At 38.6% G+C, this 24,070-nt stretch overlaps 1 protein-coding gene across 3 annotated transcripts; it reads left to right on the top strand.

Moving 5' to 3' along the window:
• Window positions 1–1,752: 1,752 nt before the first annotated feature.
• On the top strand, window positions 1,753–23,254 carry CEP152 (centrosomal protein 152). 3 transcript variants are annotated; one of them, XM_056500047.1, is made up of 27 exons: window positions 1,765–1,844; window positions 2,865–2,987; window positions 3,663–3,763; window positions 3,974–4,040; window positions 4,253–4,597; window positions 5,066–5,234; window positions 5,893–6,033; window positions 6,895–7,034; window positions 7,332–7,532; window positions 8,962–9,109; window positions 9,785–9,876; window positions 10,690–10,853; window positions 11,442–11,646; window positions 12,364–12,456; window positions 12,589–12,719; window positions 12,890–13,018; window positions 13,156–13,291; window positions 14,023–14,202; window positions 14,684–14,956; window positions 15,415–15,528; window positions 15,807–16,436; window positions 17,798–17,969; window positions 20,101–20,182; window positions 20,270–20,376; window positions 21,109–21,265; window positions 21,544–21,647; window positions 21,773–23,254. In XM_056500047.1, the coding sequence occupies exons 2-27, from the start codon at window positions 2,901–2,903 to the stop codon at window positions 22,645–22,647; spliced, it is 5,043 nt and encodes a 1,680-aa protein (XP_056356022.1). In that variant the 5' UTR covers window positions 1,765–1,844; window positions 2,865–2,900; the 3' UTR covers window positions 22,648–23,254. The 3 variants fall into 3 exon arrangements, with proteins under 3 accessions (XP_056356024.1, XP_056356022.1, XP_056356025.1); XM_056500049.1 differs by lacking the exon at window positions 4,253–4,597 and having other exon boundaries at window positions 1,753–1,844; XM_056500050.1 differs by lacking the exons at window positions 1,765–1,844; window positions 2,865–2,987; window positions 3,663–3,763; window positions 4,253–4,597 and having other exon boundaries at window positions 4,014–4,040; window positions 5,163–5,234.
• The last annotated feature ends 816 nt before the right edge of the window (window positions 23,255–24,070 follow it).

The raw sequence follows: 24,070 nt of genomic DNA, 5'->3' as shown, positions 1-24,070 counted from the left end.
GCTCACCTGTGAAGGCCTCCAGCAAGAGTTCCTGCTGGAGCTTTGTACCAGGGCAAGGACAGCTGGAAAGAAACTGTAATTGAGATATCAACCCCCTGCATAATATCCTTTCTATTCTCACATCTTGTCAAACTTCAGAATGTGCTTGATACAGCTATGGAGCAAGCAATGAAGCAAACCCAGCTACTTCTGTGGCATGTCAAGTGGAGTAAAGACCTGCTGTTTTGATCTTTGCATCAAAGCTAAGTTTTATGACAGGTCATCGAAGGAAAAAATGCAGAGCTCCACCTCTATTTTTAGTACAAATCAAAGTTACTCAGGATTTAAATAACAGCATTTGGAGTTGTGATAGTATGAGATCAAAGTTTTGTGACTTTGCCAGTCAAGATGCTGACTCAGGGACTTTTTTCACTTCATCAGTTTTCACTTTCACATAAGAACAGCCAGAGCTGGTGTGTGATGTTTGGATCACAGTACAATGCAGTCTGAATCGCTCTCTTTGAGTATCACTAAATGTAAAAAGTTTAAAAGACCTGAATTTTTGTTCTGATGCTCCTGCATATTTTTTCAGTGTCTGAAGCAGAACTGAGAAGTAACAAGGAAGGAAAGGGAAATAATTGTGTGCTAGTGAAATAAAGAAGTATGTCAAAATCTTTTGATGTGAGAGAAAGCAGATAATCCAACTAATTACAGATAAAAATCAAACACAACACATCCATACATTTTCCTAGAATAAACTACATTCATTCTCAGTTTTGGTATCTAGCATTTACGTGCCTTCACTCAAGCTATTAATGCTGCTCTGCGGCCCAGCTGTCTTATGTAAAGTACACTGTCAGCTTCTCTGTGGAAGTCTTAGAAACGTTCATGCTAAAAAGAAAAACAGTTGTCTGAATTCTTGAAAGTTTCCAAAATACTGTTCTTGAGAAACTCAGTATGAATTATCAGACACATCTAAACCCTTTTTCGTTCTTGTTTGAGAAATTTAATGCCTGTGAAAACGATGAGAATTCGTTAATCTCTGTTCGAATGGTTACTAGAATCCTCTGGGAAAAATGGCTGATTTCGCTTATAATGCAACATTTACTAGACATAGCATGTTCGTTCCTTTTCAAACTTCTATAAATGTCACCGAAACACATGAACTGTTTTCTCTCACCAATAAAAGTCCTCTAACAATGACCCAAATGTCTGTGCCCCGGGTCCCTTCCCGCGGCCCAAGGTGGGGCTGTTACACACGGAACCAGCTCCGCGTCAGCATTGCTTCCTGCCCGCGACTCTGCGCAATAAATCATAAATCTGTTCCTTCTGAGGAGTTTTATTTAATCTTTTAAAGAGAATGAGCTCTCGAAGCAGAGCGGGTTCCCGAGCACTGGGAAAGGTGCTCGGACAGGAGTGACCGCGCATCCCCTCAGCGCTATCGTGACACTGTCGTGAGGCGCAGCTCGCGGGCTCGTGACGTCACCCCGCAGCCGCGCGTTGCTAGGCGACCACCACGTCCCGCTGCGAGATGGCGCCGCTGCGCGCCCGCGGAAACCCCGCCCCTACACAACCTCACGCTGCCATTGGTCGCCTGCTTGGCCAATCAGCTCACCAGGCTCGTTCCCGCGACCATGCGCGCCTGCTTTCAAACAATTAGCGGGCGGGCCTGCTCGGCTGGGCGGGCTCTGGCTGCACGTAGGTTCTCGGAGCTGTCAATCAGCGCGGCTCGGCGCTGTTCTGGCAGCCGGTTGGTGCCCGGGGCTGTCAATCAGCGGCGGCGGGCGCAGGCCGGGTGTCATGCGGAAGAGCGGCGAGCCCGCCCCGGCGGTGGCTGTGGAGGGCGGGTGGCCCCGGCGCCTCAGGTGGGTTTCGCTCTTCGGGCTGCGCTTTGCCGCCGTCTCCGGCCCTGCAGGCCCCGCGGGAGCTGCACTGAATAACGGCAGCATCGGCCCCGCGCCGTCTGAGGAGGCTGCGGTGTCGGCGGCCGAACTCGCCTCGCTGCCCTGGAGCTGCCCGCGGCCCGCCCGGGTCCGGCTCTCCGGGACTGGTGGCGGCTCTGGCGGCTGCGCGCTCTCGTCCGGCTGCCTTCGCTCCCGGGGACAGGGCTGGTGGTCGCGTAGGCTGATGCGGTGTGGGGGAAGGGGAGCTGCAGAGCCTCCTGTGCGAGGGTCACGGGGGTCACAGGAGCTGCGATGTGAGGCCTCCTGCCAGCTCTGTTGAAGAGTTTCCTTGAACAGCAGTGGGCAAGAAGGTCCTTTAAACGTGGTGAAGTGACTTTTAACTTGAAAATAATGCTCTTGTGATGTTACGTTATACCAAGTGAAGCCTTCAGTACCTGCTACGCCTGTGTGCCCAAGCAAGAGTCTCTTCACCAGGGAGTAACTTACCTTGTAACCAAAGCTGGACCAGCACTTACACAGTAGCCCTCTATGAACGCACTGCTCAGTACAGACAAGCGCTTGGGAGTCAGGACTCTCCTCCTTAAGCAATGAAATCTGGAACTGATGTGATACTTCTCAGTTTTCTGTGATACTTTTCCTATTAGTTGTTCTGTGAAGCAGGATGCAAAAGAGGACATAACTATCCTTATGTATCACATCATATGTATAGTGTACAGCATTAGAACTCGCAGAAAATAATGTCTGGCTATAAGTGAACTTCAGAAATTATATAATATTAGTTTATGAAAAACCAAAATACTTGTTTTAAATGCTAAATTCTTGGAAGTGAGTAGACTTGGGTATATCAGAAACAAATAAGTAATGTGCAATGACTGTTTAAAGAATTATATTTTTGTGCTAAGTAATTTAGGTGATGAGGATGGTGCTTTTTGATTCTTCTGGTATTTTACTTTTGTGTGCTGTTTTCTTGTCCTGTGATAGGTTTTGCTGGATACACAAAATCAATATTAGGAAACAATGTCCCTTGACTTTGATAGTGGAGCTCTACAAACGCAACATGAAGATGAAGAGTATGACCAAGAAGATTATGCAAGAGAGCAAGAGGTGAAAAAGAATTAAGTAGTTTAATCTGAAGAGTTGTGAATTTAGCTTCTTCCTATCTTATAAGTGCCTAAAAAGAAAGAAAAAGGTTTATATAGTCTGGTAAGAGCAAAAGAGCGTGCAGACTGTGCCACTCTTGAAAAGCATAAGTAAAGTTCAGGTGTGATTTAGTTGTGGTGTTTTTCTCTGTTTGTATCCAGTTGCTTGGTCCTGAGCAGAGCACTAATCCTTGCAGTGATGGCTTCTTGAATGTAGTGATACTGACTGGCAAGTTCTTATCTGGATTTCCATCCAGACTTCTCAGAGCATGTTTTGAATGTCCACTGCCTCTTTAGCCTGGAATTTAGAGAGAAGAAATCCTGGCATGATCAGTTTGCAGATGATTCTTTGAAATTAGTCTGTCCTGGGACATGTCTACTAGATGGCATTTCCCTTACCTCTTCCTGGTGCTGCTCTTTTCTTAACAAGAGTTTGGCAGAAAAATGCTTTGGTTGGTACTCTAGTCTAGTAAGCATTCTGTTCTATAAGTCTCTTTGTGCATTCCAGTGTTGTGAATTCTCCCTTGGAGGAAGAAAACCAGGATTTTGTGCAAGTGGCCTACTTTGCCAATGTTTTTGGCCTGAACTTACATTAATTTTCCTGAAGAGCATATAATGAATGTTGTTTGTTCTATTTCAGTTACAGCAGTTGTTGACAGACCTTCCCCATGATATGCTGGAGGACAGTGGAGACCAGCTCTCCAGTTTCTCAGACTGTAGCATCCAGGAGACTGAGGAGCAGTAAGGCATATGGCACCATCTTTTTATTATTTATGTTGTGCTTTCAAGAATAGTCAAAGTTGAGTTAATGAGGTGTGTAAAAGCAATCCAAGTAAAAAGGAGCTGTAGTGCAATTTGCAGTAAACTAGAAGTGCCTTAATTTAAAAGATGGTTTGTTTTCTTTCTCCCTAAAGTTGTTAGTACATAGTTAAGCTGCTTGTCTCTCTCTAGGTCACATGAGCCTGGGAAGCTTGATGGAAGGTGGAATGATCATCCATTGATCAGTGATCCTCCAAATGTAAGCTTGTATGAGCAGAGATAGTAATTACTACTTGTTTATAATAATATGCTAAATATTCTTTAAATTCATTAGAGAAATACCTGTAGGTCATGTGTTTTGTTATTCATTTGAAGTATTTCTAACTTGAAGGCTGGTAACCTCAGCAAAAGCAGAGTGGGGTGAAATCTGAGTTTTGAGAGAGCAATTCTAAACCTCATGTCCATTCATAGGGCTATGAACAAGGACAAAATCTGTACCCTGAACAATTCTTGTGTGACCAGCAAACTGATCACGTTGAAAAACATGGGAAGAATTGCAATGGCCTACATAATGATGAAGAGAAGAAACATTTATATGATGTTAAAGAAGATTACTGTGGCCAGGATGGCCAAGATGATCCAGATGATGTGTTTTTTGGTAGAGATGGGTTTAAGTCTCCAAGCTGCTACCAAGAGAACAATGTGTATCATCTTCCTGAAAACTTCAGGCCTTATACAAATGGCCATAAACCAGAATTTAACAATCAGCAAAATAAAATAATAAAATTTTCAGATGATCCAAAGGAACATCTTAAGGTATTTTAGAAGCTGACACATTTTTCTGTCTCTTGGAAAATCTTCACATGTTGTTAGCTATGGGTAATATTTCCAAATGCCTTTATTTCTTACAATCAGTTCAAACAGTGATGGGAGGCATCTGTAGCCTGTTTAAAAAACCAAGATGTTAATAGCTGAATTTTTATATATTTATGTTATGTTCTTTTTCTTTCTCTTGGTGTCTTGGTAGAATTCCATGAGGTAGAATGAATGTGGTTCACTTAAGAGTGTGCTTACTCTATTTAAGTTAACGCTTCACTACTTTTCTAAGGTGGAAGCTTTCATGAAAAATGAATGCTCAAATGGTGTGCTGGACTGGAGCCTGAAAATGAAGAGCTACTAGAACTCTTCTTAATGTCAACCTGTAAAATGAAAAATATTTTCACTGAGCAAGACTGCAGTTGTAGTTTTAATTTATTTCCTCTTATGTATATATTGTCACAACAGCAATTTGTTGCATCTGATCTTGTCAATGGCCAATCACCAGAATCTTACAAAGTGACTTATAAACCATACCAAAATGGCATTCATCAAAATATTCCAGGAATCCAAGAAGGAAATAGAAGAAATGAAGTGTTTGAAGATCTGCAACATGAATTCTTGGTCAATGATGAAAGTAAGTGTTTGGTGCCTAGACTTGAAATAAACTTGTGTAAAAAGTTCACTGGAAATCAGTAATAGAAAACATGTTGATTTCAATAGTTTTTCAGTTAGAGGACAACTAAAAGTATGTTGAAGTATATAATCTTTTATATCTAGAAATTATCTCTTTTTGCTCAGGGTGTATGAGTTTTGGGCATTAAAAATGACTGATGAAACTAAAAAACTGAAAATCAAGCCATTTCTGATGGCTTGATGTCAAACCTTGTTGACACTTTGTCTCCTTCCATAGTATTGGAAAATAATGATTCACTGTACCTTAGGTAGTGTATTCTGAGTGATGCCACATTGGGCTTTTCTGTTAGGTACACTTCAAATGACAGAACTACTTCATTAGACATGTTGTAAATTTGTAGTGACCACAAGTCTGTGAGTTCACAGCATGTAAACTTTTGTCTGGGCTTTTTGTTAGGCTGGAATTGTAGTTTGCTCAATCTTTCAGCCATTGCTGCCAGAGCAATTTGTGTGATGTGAATCAAATGTGAATTAAAAAAACAATTTGTGCACCAGCAATGAACTTAGCACTATTAAAAAATATTTTGGAGCAGGAATTACAGCAATGACTTTCTTGATATCTGTGCTGACTTGTCTGCATGCTCCTTGAAATTTGGCAGATTCTTCAGAAAATATGCAGATTCTTCAACTTCAAGTTCTAAATAAAGCAAGGGAAAGACAACTGGAAGAACTTAATGAAAAGCTAGAAAAGAGTGCACAGCAGATTAGATATTTGAATCATCAGCTTTCAATGGTCAAAGGTAAAATGTAATTCTTAAAATTTATTCATATCTAGCAGCTTTTTAATTCTGAGATTGATTTAGAAAGTGTCTTAGAAGGTATAAGTATGATAAATACTTATAAACTTGATTTGGGACTGTATATGCCTAGCCCTCTTCCCCCAGACATTTTTATGTTTTAAGTAAAAATCTCTGGATTGGTGCCTGACTGCATAACTGTCTTAATTTTTTTCTGTCTTTTCAAAAGCACTGTTATTCTTCAGAGTCCCCATGTGTCAGGCATCACAAATGTACAGAAAAGTGAGAAGTTTGCCAGAGTAAACACCCATACCCAAATAGGAGAAATGGACATTTTTTTTTTTTTTTTGGTGCTGTCTGGTTTAACAGGCCATTTCATAGACTGAATGTGAAAAACAAATCTCTTTCAAAAATTACAAAATCTGTGGTGGAGACTGATGATTGTCTTAGTTTCCCATTTCTTATAGGAACAGACAAAAAAAGGTAGGAAACTTAGAGAGTTAAGACTATAGCTTTTAGACTGTAAAAGAAGCAAAGGAGAGGGTAAAAGTTAAACTCAACCATTTGGCTGTGTCTTGGCTGTTCCTCCAGAGGACTCTCCCTTTAAAGGAGGATGTGAGGTTCTGCTGCTGCCAGGATGGGGCTTGTACCTTCAGGGCCCTACTGGAAACAGTGTGTTGGAGTGCTCCCTGCTGCCAGGAGGAGACAGTGGCTGGATGGAGAGGGAATGTTTTTGTTCAGGCTTCGCTTGTCCACAGTATGAGACAGAGTGAATGGTTCTGTAGAGCAGGTACTGAGCAGTTGTGTTGCAGGAAGTTCTTGGGTCTGGCCATGGTTCTCACACAATTACGTCTCTTTCTTCAGATGAAAAGGATGGTTTGGCTCTTAGTCTTCATGAGTCTCAGAAACTCTATCAGAATGGAAAGGAACGGGAAATGCATCTTGAAGGTCAAATCAAGGCCCTTGAAACTCAAATTCAGACTCTTACTGCCAATGAGGAGCAGGTACTGTGAATATTTTTAAACTGTTTATTGTGGAAGACCTCTACAGTTAAACGTGTGATGTGTTTGCATTAAACAGAAGTGCTAGTCTCCTGAAATGCTGGTCATGATCATTGCAAAAGCTAAATAAATACATGATGGATGGATAGGATGCATTGGTTGAAAATACTATGTATGAAAACACAGGCATCATCTGAGGAATTGTGGCAACTCTTGCACAATAAAAATTGAACTGATGTATAGAATATTGGAGCAACAGTGAAATGTGTGTAACTATGAACTGTAATACTGTTCCCACAGATACTGAAGCAATCCAAAGTGGCAGAGGTGGCCATGGAAAGCATGCAAAAGCAGCTGTTAGAACTGCAGCGATCAGATGCCCTCCAGCGAGCCAGGGAACAGCATGAGGCCATTATTTCTGCACTCAAGCAGAAGTATGAACAGCAAGTATTGTCATTAGAGCAAAAACTTGACACTACACAATCTGCACTTCGAGAGGAGGTGAGAAATTATTTTAGGATTCTGAGTACCATACTGTAGAGCTCTTCATGTTTCCCAAACTGCATTTCTTGACCTACAATTCTAATAACTCCTTCTGGAGGCTACTAAGAAAATGGAAAGTCTCAGCATTATGAGGCCTGTGTGGTATGTTTTCATAAACATCTCCAGGCAGTTGCAAGTTCAGATTGTGAGTTAGTATACAGCAGATGCAGAGGAGGAGGGAATTCTTGTCTTAGTTACTCTCCTGAGCTTTCCTTCTGTGCACAGTTTTTTTTTTTTGTTTTTTTTTAATGAGTTCTGCAGATAACTCTGGAAAGGAAAGCACTAATTAAGAAATAATGTGATATTCTTAAAAGAAAAAAGACAAGAAAAACTTCTTATTGGACAGTCTGTTTCCACAATTTGGTCTCAGAATGCTGAAGTCACAACAGTGACGTTATTTTAGAAGTAAGGATTTAAAAGTAGAGGAGAGCTAAAAGGCTGTCTTTAAAATGGAGTTTGATGTAGGTTATGTCACATGGTTGTAGAGTTTACTGAAATTATTCTACTTGATGTGTCATAAGAATCCATTCCACTATTATAAATATTCAAGCAATGTATTTCAGGCAAGTCTTAATAAATTTTCCTATAATTTTACATAAAATAAAATTAAATTTCTGTAATTCTTGTCTCAACATATAGATATAGATGGGTTGTATACTTGGAAAGGTAACTGGTACTTGCTTCCAGACAAAATGCACAGCTAAATTTTTGTCTGTTAGTACCACAACAAAGCTTATACAACTTTGTCTCTACTGTAAAATATATAGTAGCATGTTTGGGGTATTTAAAGAGGGAGATATCCTGTTTTTTGATAGAAGCTAGAAAAGTCAAAAGGTGTAAACACAAGGCACTGTGCCTCCCAGGTCTGTGTAGGTAACTAAGTAATGCCATATAAATGTCTACTTTGTATACCCTGTGAAAAAGAAACTAGATTTCCTCTTTTACGGAGTATTGGCACTTGCTAGCTTGGCTTAAGCTCAGTTAAAATAAACTGACTTAAGCTCTGGCTTAATATAATGTGAAGGCTTGATTTTTTTTTTTTTTTTTTTTTTTTCTCCAATAGACCAAGTGTATGTGATTAATTAAAGGAGATAATCTGATGTACTGAAAAGTAACTGCTCTAGGAAATATGAAATTATTCTCATCCATGTGTGTTTATATATGAGTACATTTACTGTCTCTCAGGGAAAACTGAACTTTGGTGTTGTAAGAGATCACTTGTTAGCCAAGGATAGTGTTTGATCTGTGATTTAACTGTCCTCTACCCCTTTAGGTATGAGATTGATTATTTTTCTCCTTTATCCTGTATATATTGACTTTTTCTGTATCTGAAACTGTTTTAAATGGTTAAATGTTTGTAAAATGAATAAAAATACTCTCTTCCTAGAAAGAGCTTTGCAAAAATCTAGGAGAGCATGTTAAGCAACTTGAAAAATTGCTGGAAGAAACCAAATGTGAAAAAACTGAAATAATAAATCGACTGACAAGAAGCCTAGAAGAAAGCCAAAAGCAGTGTGCAAATTTACTGCAAACAGGTCAGCCTTTTACTCATACTGTTACCTTTCCCTGCAGAAGTGTCTTCAGTTTTACTAAATGTTAAATTGCATATTGATGTTTCTATGGAATGGGAATCGACACCAAGCTAATTTTGTTCTAGGCTGTTTCCTATGTAGTGGATTGGTCAGACTTAAAGTTAAGTCTAGACAAAGATGTAAAAACTAAATAGAAATAAAAGCAAACACAATCTCCAAACCCCAAAGAACAAACCCCAAACAACAGTGATTAAAGTGTTTTCAAATGTATTTTGTGCTGCATATGTGTAAACCTTGTTTCATACTAAACAGGGTTTGGATGCAAGTTACTTAGTTTTGTATTAAGGTGCTTGGCTTGAATTGCTATTCTAAGTTCAAGTCTTGGTGAGAAGACTTGAATTGTTTTGGGAGCTGGAGGCTGATTCCTGTAAACCTGTGTCATAGAAATAGATTGTGAAATGTTTTGCAATTTGTGTGTTTGACTTTTGCCTACCTTCACGCATTGAAGTCTTTTGATAGAATTGTATTTAGTAGGTATTAGTGAGCTCAAGGAAATAGAAACAGTAATGTCTATTGCCAGAATCAACATTGCTATTTTTAACAGATATCTTTCTTCAGATTGCATAGACTTTCTTGCAAATTTATCATTTGCTCTTTGTCTCCCCTGTCTTTCAATAGGCTCAATGCAGGAGACAAATCAGTTACGGTTTCAATTGCAACAAGCTCAGTCTGCACAGATAATAAGCAACAACATGAACAAGGCCTTGCAGGTTAATTTTATTGAATATTTTATGTTCATTTGATTGGGGAGGGCATTATAACTAAGAGGTTGGTGGTTTAAACACTTTAAATTTTTGGGGGAAACAAGTACATCATCTTTGACTACTTCTCCCAGTGTTTTATGTTGGTCTTCCTCATTCCCCACCAATTAAAACACATTTGGGCAATTGTACTGGCACAAATCCGAGCTCATACTCCTGTCCAAAGTGCTTTTAGAGAAAAAAAAAACACCAATGTAAATTCAGTGTGCTGGGAGTCTCGTAACTTAATGAGGAGATACCATGTTCTGAAATTTATCTTTTGTCAGCAGAAGGGAATGCTAGAAAGTCCTCTGTAAAGCATGAGTGGAAGTCTGTGTTTCCAATTCAGTTCTTATATTTGATTTAAATCTGTTATCTTGGGAACTATGAATCCTACTAAGTACTAGAGTAATAGCTGTTTATCCAGGTATTTAGTTTTCTGTTGTCATCCATTTTGCTATACAAAGACAGTAGGAATGCAGAAAAGCAAAAGAAATAATTCTTCATAGATGGACTATTACAAGAACAATAGGGAATATTTCTTGTATATTTTAATGAATTTGTAGTTTTAACCTATGCTTTGCTAGAGGTATCAGAAATGAAAAATGATAGCATAAGTAAATTAATGCTAGACAATTCAACTAAATGCAACTAAATATAACTACATTTCAGGAGGAAGAGCTCCATGTATTTGTTTTCTTTGGAAGAGCTATCATGGGCCTGATATGTTGGGCTTAGAGTCTCTCTGTTCAGTGTAATTTTTTTTCTGTCTCTTCCTTTCAGGAAGAATTAATGGAACTGAAAGAAGAAATAGCTTTGTATGAATCTGCTGCCAAGCTTGGAGTATTTTTGAATGATGCAGGTGGAGAGCGACATGTGAGCCTGGGTGATTCCTATGTAGAACTGGGAATTAAAAAAATCACAGGGAAGAAGCCAAGATTCTGCAGGTATTGAGTGATTCTTGTTGAAAGAAAAAATTTAAATCCTCAAGAAATTATGCAAGTTATGTGTAAAAAGAAGGTTCTATTCAATCAACACATAGGTGTTTTGATAGATATTTGAAATAGTGCTTGTATTGCCAGGTAAACTGAGAAACAGAGAAACTGCTAGTACGATAAATTGGTTGCCTAATTGCTATTTAATAAGTCTTCAGATTTTATAGGGACTATATTGCTGTTCCTTTAATTGTAGGACTTATATTCATGGATACTTTTTTTGCTCAAAGACTCCACATAGTTGCTTAAAGCTAAATCTGTCTTTCATGTCAACCAGTTGAGTTGTTTCATAGCTCTTCACATTGTGTGAGAATGAATCTTTTGAGGAAGGAAAGAGCTGAATTAACAAGTTCTCTGTAAATTAATTGCAACTTGATGAAAAAGCTTTGACATTCATATCTTCTTATGGTTTTTACTATTGCATCTTAGACATCCTGATATTTCAGGTGGCATTAGTTGTTCTTTTCTTTGCTACCACTGCCTTTCAGATAAATATGTTTTGTCTTTTAAATACTGAAATGGTTATGTCTTTCCTGATAGTGCAATACAGAACAGAGACATGGATAAAGAACTCTCTAAAGATGAAATTATTGTAGAATTAAAAGCTGAGCTGGAACGTTTATTGAGCAGTAATAAAATGAAGAGAAACCAGATTACTCAACTACAAAATAGTCTTAAAGATTGTCAGGAGACATTAGAAGAATACAAGCAGTTGAAAGCTGAAAAAGCATCAAGAGATTCAGAGGTTTGTTCTTTTACACTTCTTTAAAAGTCAAGTATTCCTGGTTTTTGGTGAACAAAACCAACATTTAAACTTATGAGAATAGATCAAAAATTTATGCATAGCAACTCTGTTTTTGTATCTTTGGTTGAAAAGAAAACAATTAAATAGCGGAACCTTGGCAGCATATGCATTTTTGAGTCCTAAAATGATGACTTATATGCTTGAGAGTGCTTAGTGTCTGCCCTACTTTGGTTTGAAGTAAATTTCATTGGGAAAAGATAGTTTTCTTTAGCCAAAAGGACCTTGTAATTTCTCTAAGAGGGCTGATTAGATTTTACAGACTGAATATTTAACAGATTTTTCAGAGGGCCTTCCTTGATATTGCATCTCTCTTCACCCCATTATTGCCTTCCCTCTAGAGATTGATCAGACTTGCAGTCTGTACATGGTGACCTGGATGTGGGATAGGAATACAATGTATGTGAGAAGTGTGCTCTCTGTTGGATGACTGCTGTCATTCAGCTTGCAAACACAGCACTGAGTGTGTGCTTCTCCAAAGCTTCATGATACTGAGTTTTAAAAATTGATCTACAATAGCAGTGATACTGTTATCTTGCAGTGCAATAATTTCCTATTTTTTTAAGTAAATTTTATTCAACAGCTCTTAACTTTTTAAAGCACTAATTGCTAAGTAATTTTTATCTTGAAAGATATAATATTAATTTGATTTATTTTTAGCCTGTCACAAATTTAAAGGATGCTTCTGATAATCTAAAGGAAGACATTCTGAGACTCAAAAAGGCTAATGAAGCTTTGCAACAGGAAGTTGAGGTAAGACAGAGATGCTGCTTGCCACTACCACTTACCAGGAAAAAAAAATTCTCAACAAGCCCCCACCCTGTTCTAAAAACCTGTGATTAAAGGTTCTTACAACCCCATGTTACTTGACCTTTGTTTGTCCAGGCACATACTTCAACTATTGAAGAACTGAAGGAAAATGAGGAAAAACTGAAAAGCTTAAATCAAGACCTCTGTTGTCAGATGAGAAAGATGGTTGAGGATTTTGATCACGATAAGCAGGAAGCCATTGACAGGTAAGTCTGTTAACTTATCTTAGTTTAATTTGTGGATTTTCACTCTGCACTTATAATCTTGTTCCAGCTGCCAGGTACAAGAGGTCAATGTTAGAAGGTATTTTCTTACAGAAAAGTTGAACCTAGGTAGTTGAAATCAGGTGGTTATTTTTCCTTTCTTGAAATCGTAGGTGTGAAAGAACTTACCAGCAACATCATGAGAACACCAAAGCACATTTTGAGAAAGAGCTGATGGAGAGGTTTGCTGTGGAAAAGCAGCAGCTTCTTCAAACTTCTGAAGAGACAATCTCACAGTTAAAGTAAGACTTACCATTATTTCCATTTTTACTGAACTTTTCATGTTTCCTGTCTGACCTTCACTGCTAGTTACACTTCTTTTAAAGCTGACTTGCTGTCCTATGAGGCCAATTGATAATAAGTAATCTGTCCTTTGAAGGGATAGTATAGAGGAGCTGAACAAAGAGATTACTGTGGTGAAGGAATGTTACATTGGAGTTTGTCGGGAGAAGGACACCTTGGAAACTACTTTAAGACAGAAATTTCAGCAAGAACAGCAGCTGAAGGAAGAGAAGGTACAAATGGAAATGCCTGTAAACCAAATACTTTCATACTGCTTTCAAGATGTAATATTAATAAGTGTATTTAATTTTGTAAATGTTTGTGGAACCTACTTGGAAGAGATGCAACTGTATCAGAAAGTTCATACATATGATTTACAGATTTTTAAATTAAGCTGGTGTTGTGTCCTGGGTTTTAAAATATTGTCAAAGTAGCTCTTTCCATTAGCTGTTTGTTTTCATATAGTGAACTTCCATAATTCTGACTTTCAAGGATGCTTAGTCAGCAATAGGAACTTTTACATTCATAAGGCATTTTTAAAAAACCCTGAATGATGATACAATTTTGCTTTTCCCTGTATAAAACTGATCTAAAAAATACTGTGTTTTTTCTAAGTAGTAATGGATTCACACTGATTAGATTTAAAACTTTGCTTTTCTGAAGATGTCAGTGTGCAATGACCAAAGTAGATCAACAGTCTGGGTAAGCAAGTACAGTAAAGAGGCTCAGCTCAAAGTATGAGGGGAGTAAAGATGCTTGATACAAAAATGTACTTTACAGCAATAGCCTATAATAACCTCTGATACAGTATCTTAGAACACCTTTTTTGAGAGTTGAATCTCTTGTCTAGGTGTTATCAGTGTGCAGCCTCTAGAGAGTTAATCACGTGTCTCATGCATTCTCATTGCTTGTACCAGAGCAGTTGTGCCTTGGAGAATACTTCATTTATTTATTTTTGGTCTAGCTCAAGAGACAGCTACTAGAAGAAAAAGAAGTCTCCCTTAAACTTGTGAGGACTGAGCTTGAAGAGGAGCACATCAGGTCTATGACAGCAGCAAAGAAGAAGTGGCTGGAAGAAAAAAGTCAGCAGATTCAAGAAGAAGTTGCATTAGCCAAAGTTCAGTGGGAAAATGAAAGAAAAGAGGTGGGAAACTTAGATCATGGAATTTCAATTTTTTTTGTTGTTGTTTTGCTGTTTATTTTCAGAAACAGAACTTTATGTGCTGTTATTCTGCCATTGGAAGTGGCTGTTAAGGATCTGTCATTTTAAAATCCTAATGACTGAAAAAGTCATTAGGTATTATACTTTTCATATTTTTAAAGTAACCCAGAACCTAGATCTTGTAAAGTAACAAACCCTGAATATCACAGCTGGTAATATGCTGGAGTTTTCCATCCTGAGTGAAGGCTGTGCTTTCTGTTGTTTCACTCAGCTATCATGTTGAAATCCTTTGTGTATCCTATCCAATAGAAGAAAGCTCTGAGTCACCAAACTCTCTCCTCTTTGTTCATGGTTTTGTTCTCCTGTCAAGGAGGATCATTGGTGTGAACAGTGTTTCATTTGCTAAACACCAGTTTATTTAGACACTGAGGAGATTTTCTTAAAAATATATTTTTTTCCTTAGAATAAAGAACAAGTCATTGCCAAATTAGAAAGAGAATGGCAAAGTAGGCTGGAAGAAGTGAGAAGAACTGTAGTTGAATGTAATGACTGCAGCTGCCAAACTGACCAAGTTACAATTGTGGATGGAGTTTCAACTAAAGAGTTAGAAGGGACTGTTGAAGATCAGAGGCTGCAGACCCAGAAGGCTCTGAAAGAAAATACAGCCTCCAAAGAGGTCTTAAAAGAATTTGAATTAGAACTGGAAAATAAATGCTGTGAAAATCTTGCCAGCCAGGTAACAATTGTTCTGTCTGCCTGGAGTCTGCAAAACTGCTGTGTCCAATTAAGTCACCTAAAAAAAAGAAAGTGGGTTCTTCCACTGACTTCCTCTTAAGTTTAGTACTCATATTGGCTATATTAGAAATAGAGTTTTTAAAAAAGTTCTGAAAAAACTGTAGCATGTGGTTTGTTTTCCACACTGTTAAACAAGTTTTGCAGGAGTTTTGAACAGAACTGAGCAACACTGACTTAGATTTTTTATACCATTTTGTTGAAAATAAATTTAATATTTTAAATTTTGGCATAATTTTTGGATAAGAAATGCATGAAGTGCTGCTGGTCTGATTCTTTTAATTTCTGTAAATTTAGGCAATCCAAACAAGTCTGTTCTTGCACTGTTACATGAAAGTAATAATAAAAATGTATTCAGTGTACCTAACTACCTACTGAAGCAGGTGTTTTATCCATTTAAAGGGAGATGCAGCTTTAACCCAAGCTCATGCCAAGTGGCTGCAACAGTACAAACTAAATCTAAAGATAGAACAAGAAAAATGGGAAAAGGAACACCAAAAGACTACAGCAAAGCAGGTAGCCCAAAATACTACTGTGTGTGTGTTGATGAACAGTTAAATCTTCCAAGTCCCATATATTACTGAGGAATGAATGCAGACATAGGCACAGGAGTCACTAAGCAAAGATGTGTCTTGTGTACTCTGCTCCACACCTACTTTTTTGCCTATATAGGTTTAATTTTTATTAAATACATTGAAAAGATCTCCAGTAGATCTATAATGACTCAGAGTTACATTTTGTGTATCCATGAATGTGTGTATATATTTCTAGTGACTGTGTTGTATATTTGGCAGTTAGCCCTGGTTCTCTCAGCTGCTGAGGAGAAATGGAAGAAAGAATATGAAGGTACAGAGAGATCTGGACTAAGAGTTAAAGAACTTGAAGAAAAGGTGATTTCTCTGAGGAGGGAATTGGAGCTAAAGAAAGAGGAAATCCCTGCAGCTGTCAAAGCAGAACTAGCAAAAGCCCGTGTGAAGTGGAACAAAGAAAAGCAAGAAGAAATTCTGCAGATTCAAGAGCAAAATGAGAGAGACTACCAATCCTTCTTAGATGATCATAGAAACAGAATTAAGGAGGTCCTTGCAAAGCAGAAGAATGATCTCTCCATTCAGAAAGATGCAGAAATAAAGATGTTACTAGACCAAAAACAGCAAGAATGGGAGGCTGAGGAAGCCAAGCGACTGCAGGATGAAATTAATCGGTATGAGGAGAAGACCCTGGTTGAGCTGGAGTATTTGTTGAGTGAAATTCATGAAGAATTGGTCAAGTACACACAGAGTAAACATTATTGGAAGGACAAGTGTTTTGACTCTCATGTTCAGTTAACCAGTCGAGGCAAAGACAAACTGAAGGCTTGTTTACAAAAGGCCTTTAGAACCACAGTCTGCACAATTCTGGAAAAGAAAGAGCGGGAATGGAAAGAGGTAATACTTCTGTAAATTATAACTAACTGCCAATCAGAAAAGAGATTTGAGAAGTCAGGCCTACTTTCTCCCATGAAATATCCATGTAATTGTGGGAAATATAAAATTCAACATTAGCATTCATTGATAAGTGTACTCTAAAACTAAAAGGAGACTAAATCTTCCATTAGCAAGTGAAAAGGGAAAGGATTTAACTTTAACATCTTCAGTCTTTGAAGAAGAGAAAGGTTAAGAACGTAATTTATGCAAAGACTTGTAAATTAAGGAGATGAATCCACCTGCTTAAGGTTGGGGGCCTGTTGAAGGCTCCTTGTCATCTCTTAGATGGGCTGTAATGACAGAACCCACCTCAGATGTTTGCATAGCTGCAAAATCCAGTTTGCAGTAGTGATTGGACAGTGATTGTTGATCATATTATGCTTTCTTTTCCTCCTCTTTATATAAGTGAAGATGGAAACAGTAAATCTTTTTTGCATATTGCCTGCAGTAGGTCAGTTTGTCAGTTAGTCAGTTCTCTCTTGGGAATAAGAGTCTTGCCTATTTTATTGTGCCTCTAGGAAATATTTCTCAGTGTGCCTGCCCAAATGAGGGAAGATGTCTTACCCTTTACTAGAGGAGTTTTGGGCTAAGTCAGATTGTGTTCCAAAGCCTTTGTTTTTGATGTTTTAGCAGATTCCTCTTCTTGCAGTGCTTATGTTTGTAATAAGTTTTTTGTTGTGGGGAGCATCCCACCGGAAATGCCACTGCCACCCAGCAGTTAGTAGCTGGGGAATTATCTGAGAATAGGACAGAGAAAATGTCTTGTTTTTCATGAGAAGGTGAGATGTTACCATTTCTTTAGTGTCAATATATTTCTGTTCAGCAAGTGGGCCTTAAATGTTTTCATGTCTCAAATCATATCCGTGATGGTAGAGAGAATCAGGAGCTTTTTTCCTGTGCCTTTATGCACATTTTGCAGTGGAAGTGAAATGTCTCTTGGTAAACTTTAATATGCCGTTGAATTTCAAAACATTGGTTGGCTTGAACCACCTTATCTAGTGAAGTTTTTAATTTCCTAGTAATGTCTTTTCTCTTTAAAAACCAAGTTATCTTTAGTTGTTCAAAGACAGGATATAGTTCTGCAATGTCAAGAACTACTGACATTTCCAAATAAGACTCAATATATTCAGGCACTGTTGTTACAATGATTTATGCTAAGTAAAGCTTCTATACCATAGAGTAGATGTTTTCTTTATTATTTGACTTGTAATCTGTGGTATCTGTGTTAAAATTACTATAGCTACTTGGTGGCCAGGGTTGGTTGTGGTGTGGAACACTTTTCTTGTTGTGTTGGGTTTTCAGGAAGTGTTTTTCTATTGCAGAAATATGAAGAGCTAGTGAATAATGCAAACAAAGAATCATACCCTTACCCACAACATGGTGCAGGAAACACTGGGGATGTGGCAAGGCATGTGTGCAATACTGGACACCAAGCAGAAGCACAAAGGAGACTGAGGAGACAGACGTCCTTGCAGGAAGCTGGAACAGACAAAGGTATTGGGTTTGGTCTTAATCTGGCAGATTGCATATCATCAAATTAAGCTTGTTAGTAGACATCTTTAATAGTCAATGTCCTATTGATGACCCCAATGCAAATTTAATTAATTAGTAAATATTTGGGTGATAGAGGAAGATACAGTTCTTCTGACTATAAGGTTGATTAATATTGCATAAACTAAGTTAAAGTCACGAACTGCAACAAATGGTACTGGTCTCCAGTTTACTGACTTGATGCTAGGCTTTGAGGTTTCATTTTATCAAATGCTTGTAGCTTTCTGCTTTTTAAAGCCATTCTTCAGGAGGAAAGAAATAGCTGTCTCATCTGCTAGAGCTGTGTCTATTCTTTGGGGGTTGTTAGCAGTAAAACCTGAGTATATAACAGTTCACATGCTAGTGTTGGCCATGGTATGCAGGGCATGGTCTAAACTATGTTTTGTAAATGGGTAATACTAGATGGGAGCTGCGAAGATTGAATTATACTGCTTGCTCTTGGCATTGCACAAGACAAGGAATTCTGTATTCATGTAAAAGATACTATTGTGTCAAGAACTTGTTTGACCTGGCTTGGTAGTCTTCTCTGGTTCTTTTGGTCAAGAATGTAGCTGAAAAAAGTGTGAATCCCTGGGTGGCTTTTCTCTTTTTTTGTTGTTCCCCTTCTTCCCTTTCCCCCCACTTCCTGTGCCTAATATGTAGTTTAGCACTGTAGCTCTTCCCAAGGCTGTCACGTGTACTATGGCAAAACTGGAGGCAGTGTAGATGGGAAAAACTTCATGGGAGGGACAGATGTCCCTGGGGCTTTCTGTTTATTTGAGCTCTTATGCAACTGAAAAACATAAAGCAGCAAAACCCAAGAGAGGTTTTGGCTCTGTGCCTGTAGTGTGGCTTGAATTCCTTCAACACCAACATAAGAAATTCCTATTAACACAGAACAATACCAGCACTGCAGTGCTCCTGTCTCTAGAGCGCCCTGGCCTGGCTGTGGGGAGCAGCCATCGCTGTCCTGGAAGGAGCCCAGTCTTTGTGTATCCCTTAACCAGGCTCAGACACATGTGAGGCTTTCCAGCTGGGACAGTTTCCTTCAGCTGACTTCAAAAGACCCTGCTTGGCTTTTTTTTGGGTTTTTTTTTCTAAATACTAAAAAAAATATAAAAGCATTTAACCTCAAGTCTTTTTGCTGACTGAGGAACTCCAGATCATCACTGATGCATTGAGGCTGTGAGGGCTGTGTGAGTTGATAGATGTTTCTGCACCTTCTGGAACAGGGTACCAGCCTCTTGTAATTAGTTTAATTGGGCTAAAATATTACACACTTTCCAGTGAGAAGAGGACTAAGTAGAACACTGAAAATAGGTTGGGCTTGTTTCCTTTTTTTTGGTCCCATGTTTATGTATAACTTTCAGCAATTACTGTTGCAAGTCAGAAATGTACAGAAAGGAGCCTTGGGTGCTGCAAATTTGTGCTGCAAATGCTGCTGCCAGGAGCTTGAAAAAAGAGAGGCTGTGTGCCAGGACTTGAAAAGAGAGCTGGAGATGGCCCACAAACATCTTCAGCTTGCTGTGAAGGAATGTGAAGCTAAGTCAGAGCAAATCCAAGGTTAGGATTCTTAGTCACCTAAACACAACTTTGATTCTCTAAACTGTTGGATCTTTTAATTTTCAGTGGATACTGGTGTTTTGGTTATCAACCTCATAACAAACAAAAAAAAACCCCTTACCACAATAAACCAACAAAACTGACCAAGTTTTATCTTGTATCTTTCTGTCTCGAAGGCACAATTGTTAACCCACAAATTAATAATTCTTTTTCAGTGTTTGTCAAAACCATCCTTGTTACTTTTTATCCTGTCCTTTCTCTCCAAGTACACTTGATATCTCAGTTTAGTGTTAGTAATGGTATATGAAGGCTTTAAGCTTATTTAATTACTGTATGAGATGATTTTTATATTCAGACTTCATTGAAGTGTGTTTGGATCAATTCCTATTCTGCTTGTTACTGCAACAGTTGTACTGCAACTGATGATACTTTGGGGCATTAAGCTCTTGTATTAGAGGCAGTAGTTATTACATAAGCATCTCCTGAACTTGAATTTAGAGAAATGCAGTGAATTATGGTTCATTTTTAATAGAAAATGAGATGGTTCCAGGAGCTCTAATTGCAGAAAATTCCAAGATGAAGACTAAACTGAAAGACCAGGGATCACCACCAAGGTATTTAAAAAACTAAACAAGATGATTTGTTATTTTGGGAAGATATAAACTGCTTTTTTTGTGCAGTGTGATGTGTATGCATTTCAGGTCACTGTCGAGGGGAGGCATATCAAAATCTTGTGCATCTTCTGATTCTGTGAAAGGTCTGGAAGAAATGCGTGCTCACTACATTAAAGCTTTGAGCAAGATTAAGTGTAAGTACTGAAGTCTTAGCTAAAAATTTAGTGGAGGAAAATAAATTACTTTGTTGCTTCTTCCTTCAGCCAGCTTGGACAGGAATCTGACAATCAAATCACAGGAGAAGTAAATTTTTGCATCTTACTAGAGTGACTGTGGGAAATGAAATTGTCACCCTAAATTCAACAAGTAATTGTGATGGCTGAAACCTTGTTTTACCATCCTTGCTTTGTTGTGCTGTAGTATGTCTTTTAAAGCGGTAAAGTGTATTTTGAGAACTGATTGTGTTTCTGCAGAAAAAAACCTACTTAGCCTGTAGCTTGTCCTGAGAGAAAATCTGCTTTTCTCTTGTGCTGTATCCTGCCCTCTGGCTTAGTCAGAACCTTCTGGCTGAGGAGAAAGCATTAGGTTTAGTGCCAGGTCTTACCTGAGTACAGCAGGTCCCCATATTCCAGCTGTATGGCCATTGAAAAGTTTCTAGATCCATATTTTGCCAGCCAACATTCTTCCCAAATCCCTGTGCCTGCTTAAGATGCAGAATCAGACAACTGAATTCCTTCAGATCTTTCTGTGGTTTGCCCTGCCACTCATCCAGTAGGCAACACCTTGCAGAAGGATTTGGTGGAATGTCAGCAGGTAAATCCATGTCCTTGCTGACTTGTTCCAGGTCTGCTAGACAATCCCAGTTTGTGGTGTTGGCTTTTTCCTCACTCTGAGGGAACACTGGTACTAATGAAGTGTGTTTGTAGGTGATATGCTTTGTTATATCCGTGAAAGTAAGGAACGAGCTGCTGAAATGATTAAAGTGGAGGTTTTAAGAGAGCGCCAAGAGACAGCGCGGAAAATGCGCAAATACTACTTGACATGCCTGCAACAACTGCTCACTGATAATGGCAAACACGAAGGGTGAGTTCAAGCATGTTTGGAAGTGACTGCTGGCTGTGCAGGAGGTGTGTAGATGTTAGTCTGAGTGTGTCCACCTTGCAGCAAACAGTGCCCAACCTGAAGTCCAGGGTGTGTGTGTTGGCACCAGGTCACTGCTGAGCTGCCTGGCACACTGTCCTTTCAGTATTCTGACTCTCACTAAAACTGCTTTGAAGTAAAATGTAGTGTTGAATTACCCTTAAACTTGTTTTTGTTTTTGGTTTGGTTTCTTTTTCCTCATGCTCTACAATTCTTGACAGAGCTGAAAAGAAAATAATGGATGCTGCCAGTAAACTTGCTACGATGGCTAAAGGACTGGAAACGCCTCTCCGGCACATTCCCCAGCGCAGATCTGCCTGCCCAGGTGTGCTGGATTCTCTGCTCCTTCTCTTCTTGATCATATTGATTTAATGCATGTACTAATGAAAATGCTTTTCTTCCAGTATTAACATTATCTTCAATTATCTATCTCTTTCCCTCCTCTCCTAGCTCTGCATATAAACTCTGATCCTGGAGGTGAGTGCTCCAAAGGAGATTGTGTGCTTCGGACTAGGTCACACCATATGGAAAACAAATCATGTAGTGAAAGCAGTACTGAAAAAGCTGCTGATAAAGTTGTCCAGAAGTGTGTTCCACGTGACTTGATACAGCAGTTTGATGCAACACAGACCAAAACTCAACATGTGCTTTGTGAAACAATGGCTTCAGATATTCAGAACAGGAATAATTCTCAAAATCTGGATGGTGCTTCTAGAGGTGTTCCACCAGAATGTTATCCAAATGAAGATGGAAGAAGGGAAAAATATGGCCCTGTTGCAAATATAGATGAAGGACCTTTGTGTGCTTTGAATAATGGCAATGCTCCTCCCTCTGCTGGTCAGGGAACACTACAAAATATGCAAGTACCCAGTGCTACAAATGGCCACACCAGCTCTGGGTCAGCTCATATGCTTAAGAGCAAGAATGGAAGAACAGGCTTGATAGAGGATAAATGTATCCAATCATGTGGAAAATGGAAAACTAAGTCTAAGAGAACTCAGGAATTTGATTTTAAAGACACTCCAGAAAGAGATGAAGGAAGCAGCAGTGAATGGAGTTCTGGGAATGCAAGCTTGCATCTGGATTACGGTGAAATGCCTCTCTTGCATCCCCAACAAAACACCAATACTAATGTTCAAGCACAGACTGTATACTGTGAAGAGTTTCCTCACATCAGGTCTTTTTCCTCTGCAGATGAAAATGTTACTTCTTGGAGAGACATTTCTAGTGGCAGTGGCAAGGTTCTCAGTACAAAAAGCAGCACAAAAGTTTACAGTAGAGGCCAGCAGATAAACCCAGAGCATACTTCATTCTTCAACTCTTGACAAATCAAATTTAGCTGTCCCACAACAATGTAAAATCAGATTCAAATGTAGAAAAATGCTGCAACACATGCTTGGAGAAAAAATGGTGTGAGATCCCCAGTCTCAGCAAGATAGTGGTTTTTAATGAGCCCACTCTTTAACTTGAACTCATACCAGCAGTCCTTGTTAGAAGGAAAAAATTAACTTGATGTTTAAATAAAAGTGTGATGATTGAGGAAAATTTCTCGTACTGTGTCCATTTCATGATCAATGTTACATGAACAAATTTTATCAAGTTACTTGAAATATTACTGCTGACTTTTGTTTACCTTTGTAATAACACTTTCATAAATGTTTATAGTGCACTAGATACAAATTTATTAAATAGAATCTATTTTTATACTCAATTTAGTGTGCAGTGTTTATCTAAAACCAAGCTACTGTAACTTGTGGTAGTTTTTTAAATGGTTATCAAAATTCCTTTAGAGTATAATGAGAGATGTTTTGGGGTTTGTTTGAAGTTTGTATTTTAATTGACTTTTCAATTTTGAAGGACCTCCTGTAACCCTCTGTTTGTGTTCCCACAACAAAAGCAAATATGCTTGTGTTTTTTCATTAAATTATCATAACAAAGCACGTTTCAATTATTCTCCCTTTTGATACAGGAAAAAATATCTCATACTGGGTGTAAGAAAGGTATCAGAATGGATATATTCTCTAGATATTTCTTAATTAGTATGGGTTATCAGGGTAAACTGAAGATTTGCCCTCCTGATGCTTAGAAATTTCCTATTTTAAAGGCCTGCTCACATTTTAAAGAGAATTGCAGAATGTATCTTTTTTCCTAGACTTTTTTCTTTCCTTGGGATGGCATTTCATTTCCAGTGATCCTGTGATGTGCAGAGGATTTTGCTGCTGGCTTATGCAAGGGGTGATTAAATCACACTTATTGCAATTAATAGTTATGGGCCAGCAATTACAACCACAGTAATATGAGAGTTCTAAGCAAAAAGGTTTTGTTTGCTGTTGTTCTGTGATATTAGAAGAAGAAAGCCTGACTGTTCTCTCAAGGGTGTTCTGTATGCCTTTCATATGTAACATTTAACTGCTTGTTTGTTAAGGTTGCTTATTTGGTCTTTTGGACTTGAACATCACAGTTCAGTTTGAGATTCTTCTGAGTTTTAAGAGGGAGATAGTACAGAAAGTGAAGACAAATGTATTTAACTTCCTTTACAAAAATGTCCTGCATGTTTACATTCCTGGACAACTGGGCAGACAGAATGCATTTCAGCTCTTGGTACGCAGGCCTGGGTTGTGACTTGAAAATCTCACAGGCTCTCTAACAAGAGACTTCTGAATTTCTTGGTGGCTTTCATGTTGCCCATAAATCCAAGCCCACTTCCTCTTGAGTGAGGTGGGGTTTGTCATCATCAGTGGGAGCAAA

The sequence above is a fragment of the Oenanthe melanoleuca genome, chromosome 10 (genome assembly GCF_029582105.1).
Source record: "Oenanthe melanoleuca isolate GR-GAL-2019-014 chromosome 10, OMel1.0, whole genome shotgun sequence".
Taxonomy (NCBI): Eukaryota; Metazoa; Chordata; class Aves; order Passeriformes; family Muscicapidae; genus Oenanthe; species Oenanthe melanoleuca.
Note: the sequence above shows the minus strand (reverse complement) of the source record. Positions and strands in the feature narration are given on the sequence as shown.

What these genes read in the sequence shown, in the direction of transcription:
- CEP152 (XM_056500047.1), top strand. Translation starts at nt 2,901, where the DNA reads ATGTCCCTTGACTTTGATAGTGGAGCTCTACAAACGCAACATGAAGAT. An exon ending in AAGCAGGAAGCCATTGACAG is followed by an intron (nt 12,720 to 12,889) that starts GTAAGTCTGTTA and finishes TTGAAATCGTAG; the next exon opens with GTGTGAAAGAACTTACCAGC. An exon ending in GATAATGGCAAACACGAAGG is followed by an intron (nt 21,266 to 21,543) that starts GTGAGTTCAAGC and finishes AATTCTTGACAG; the next exon opens with AGCTGAAAAGAAAATAATGG.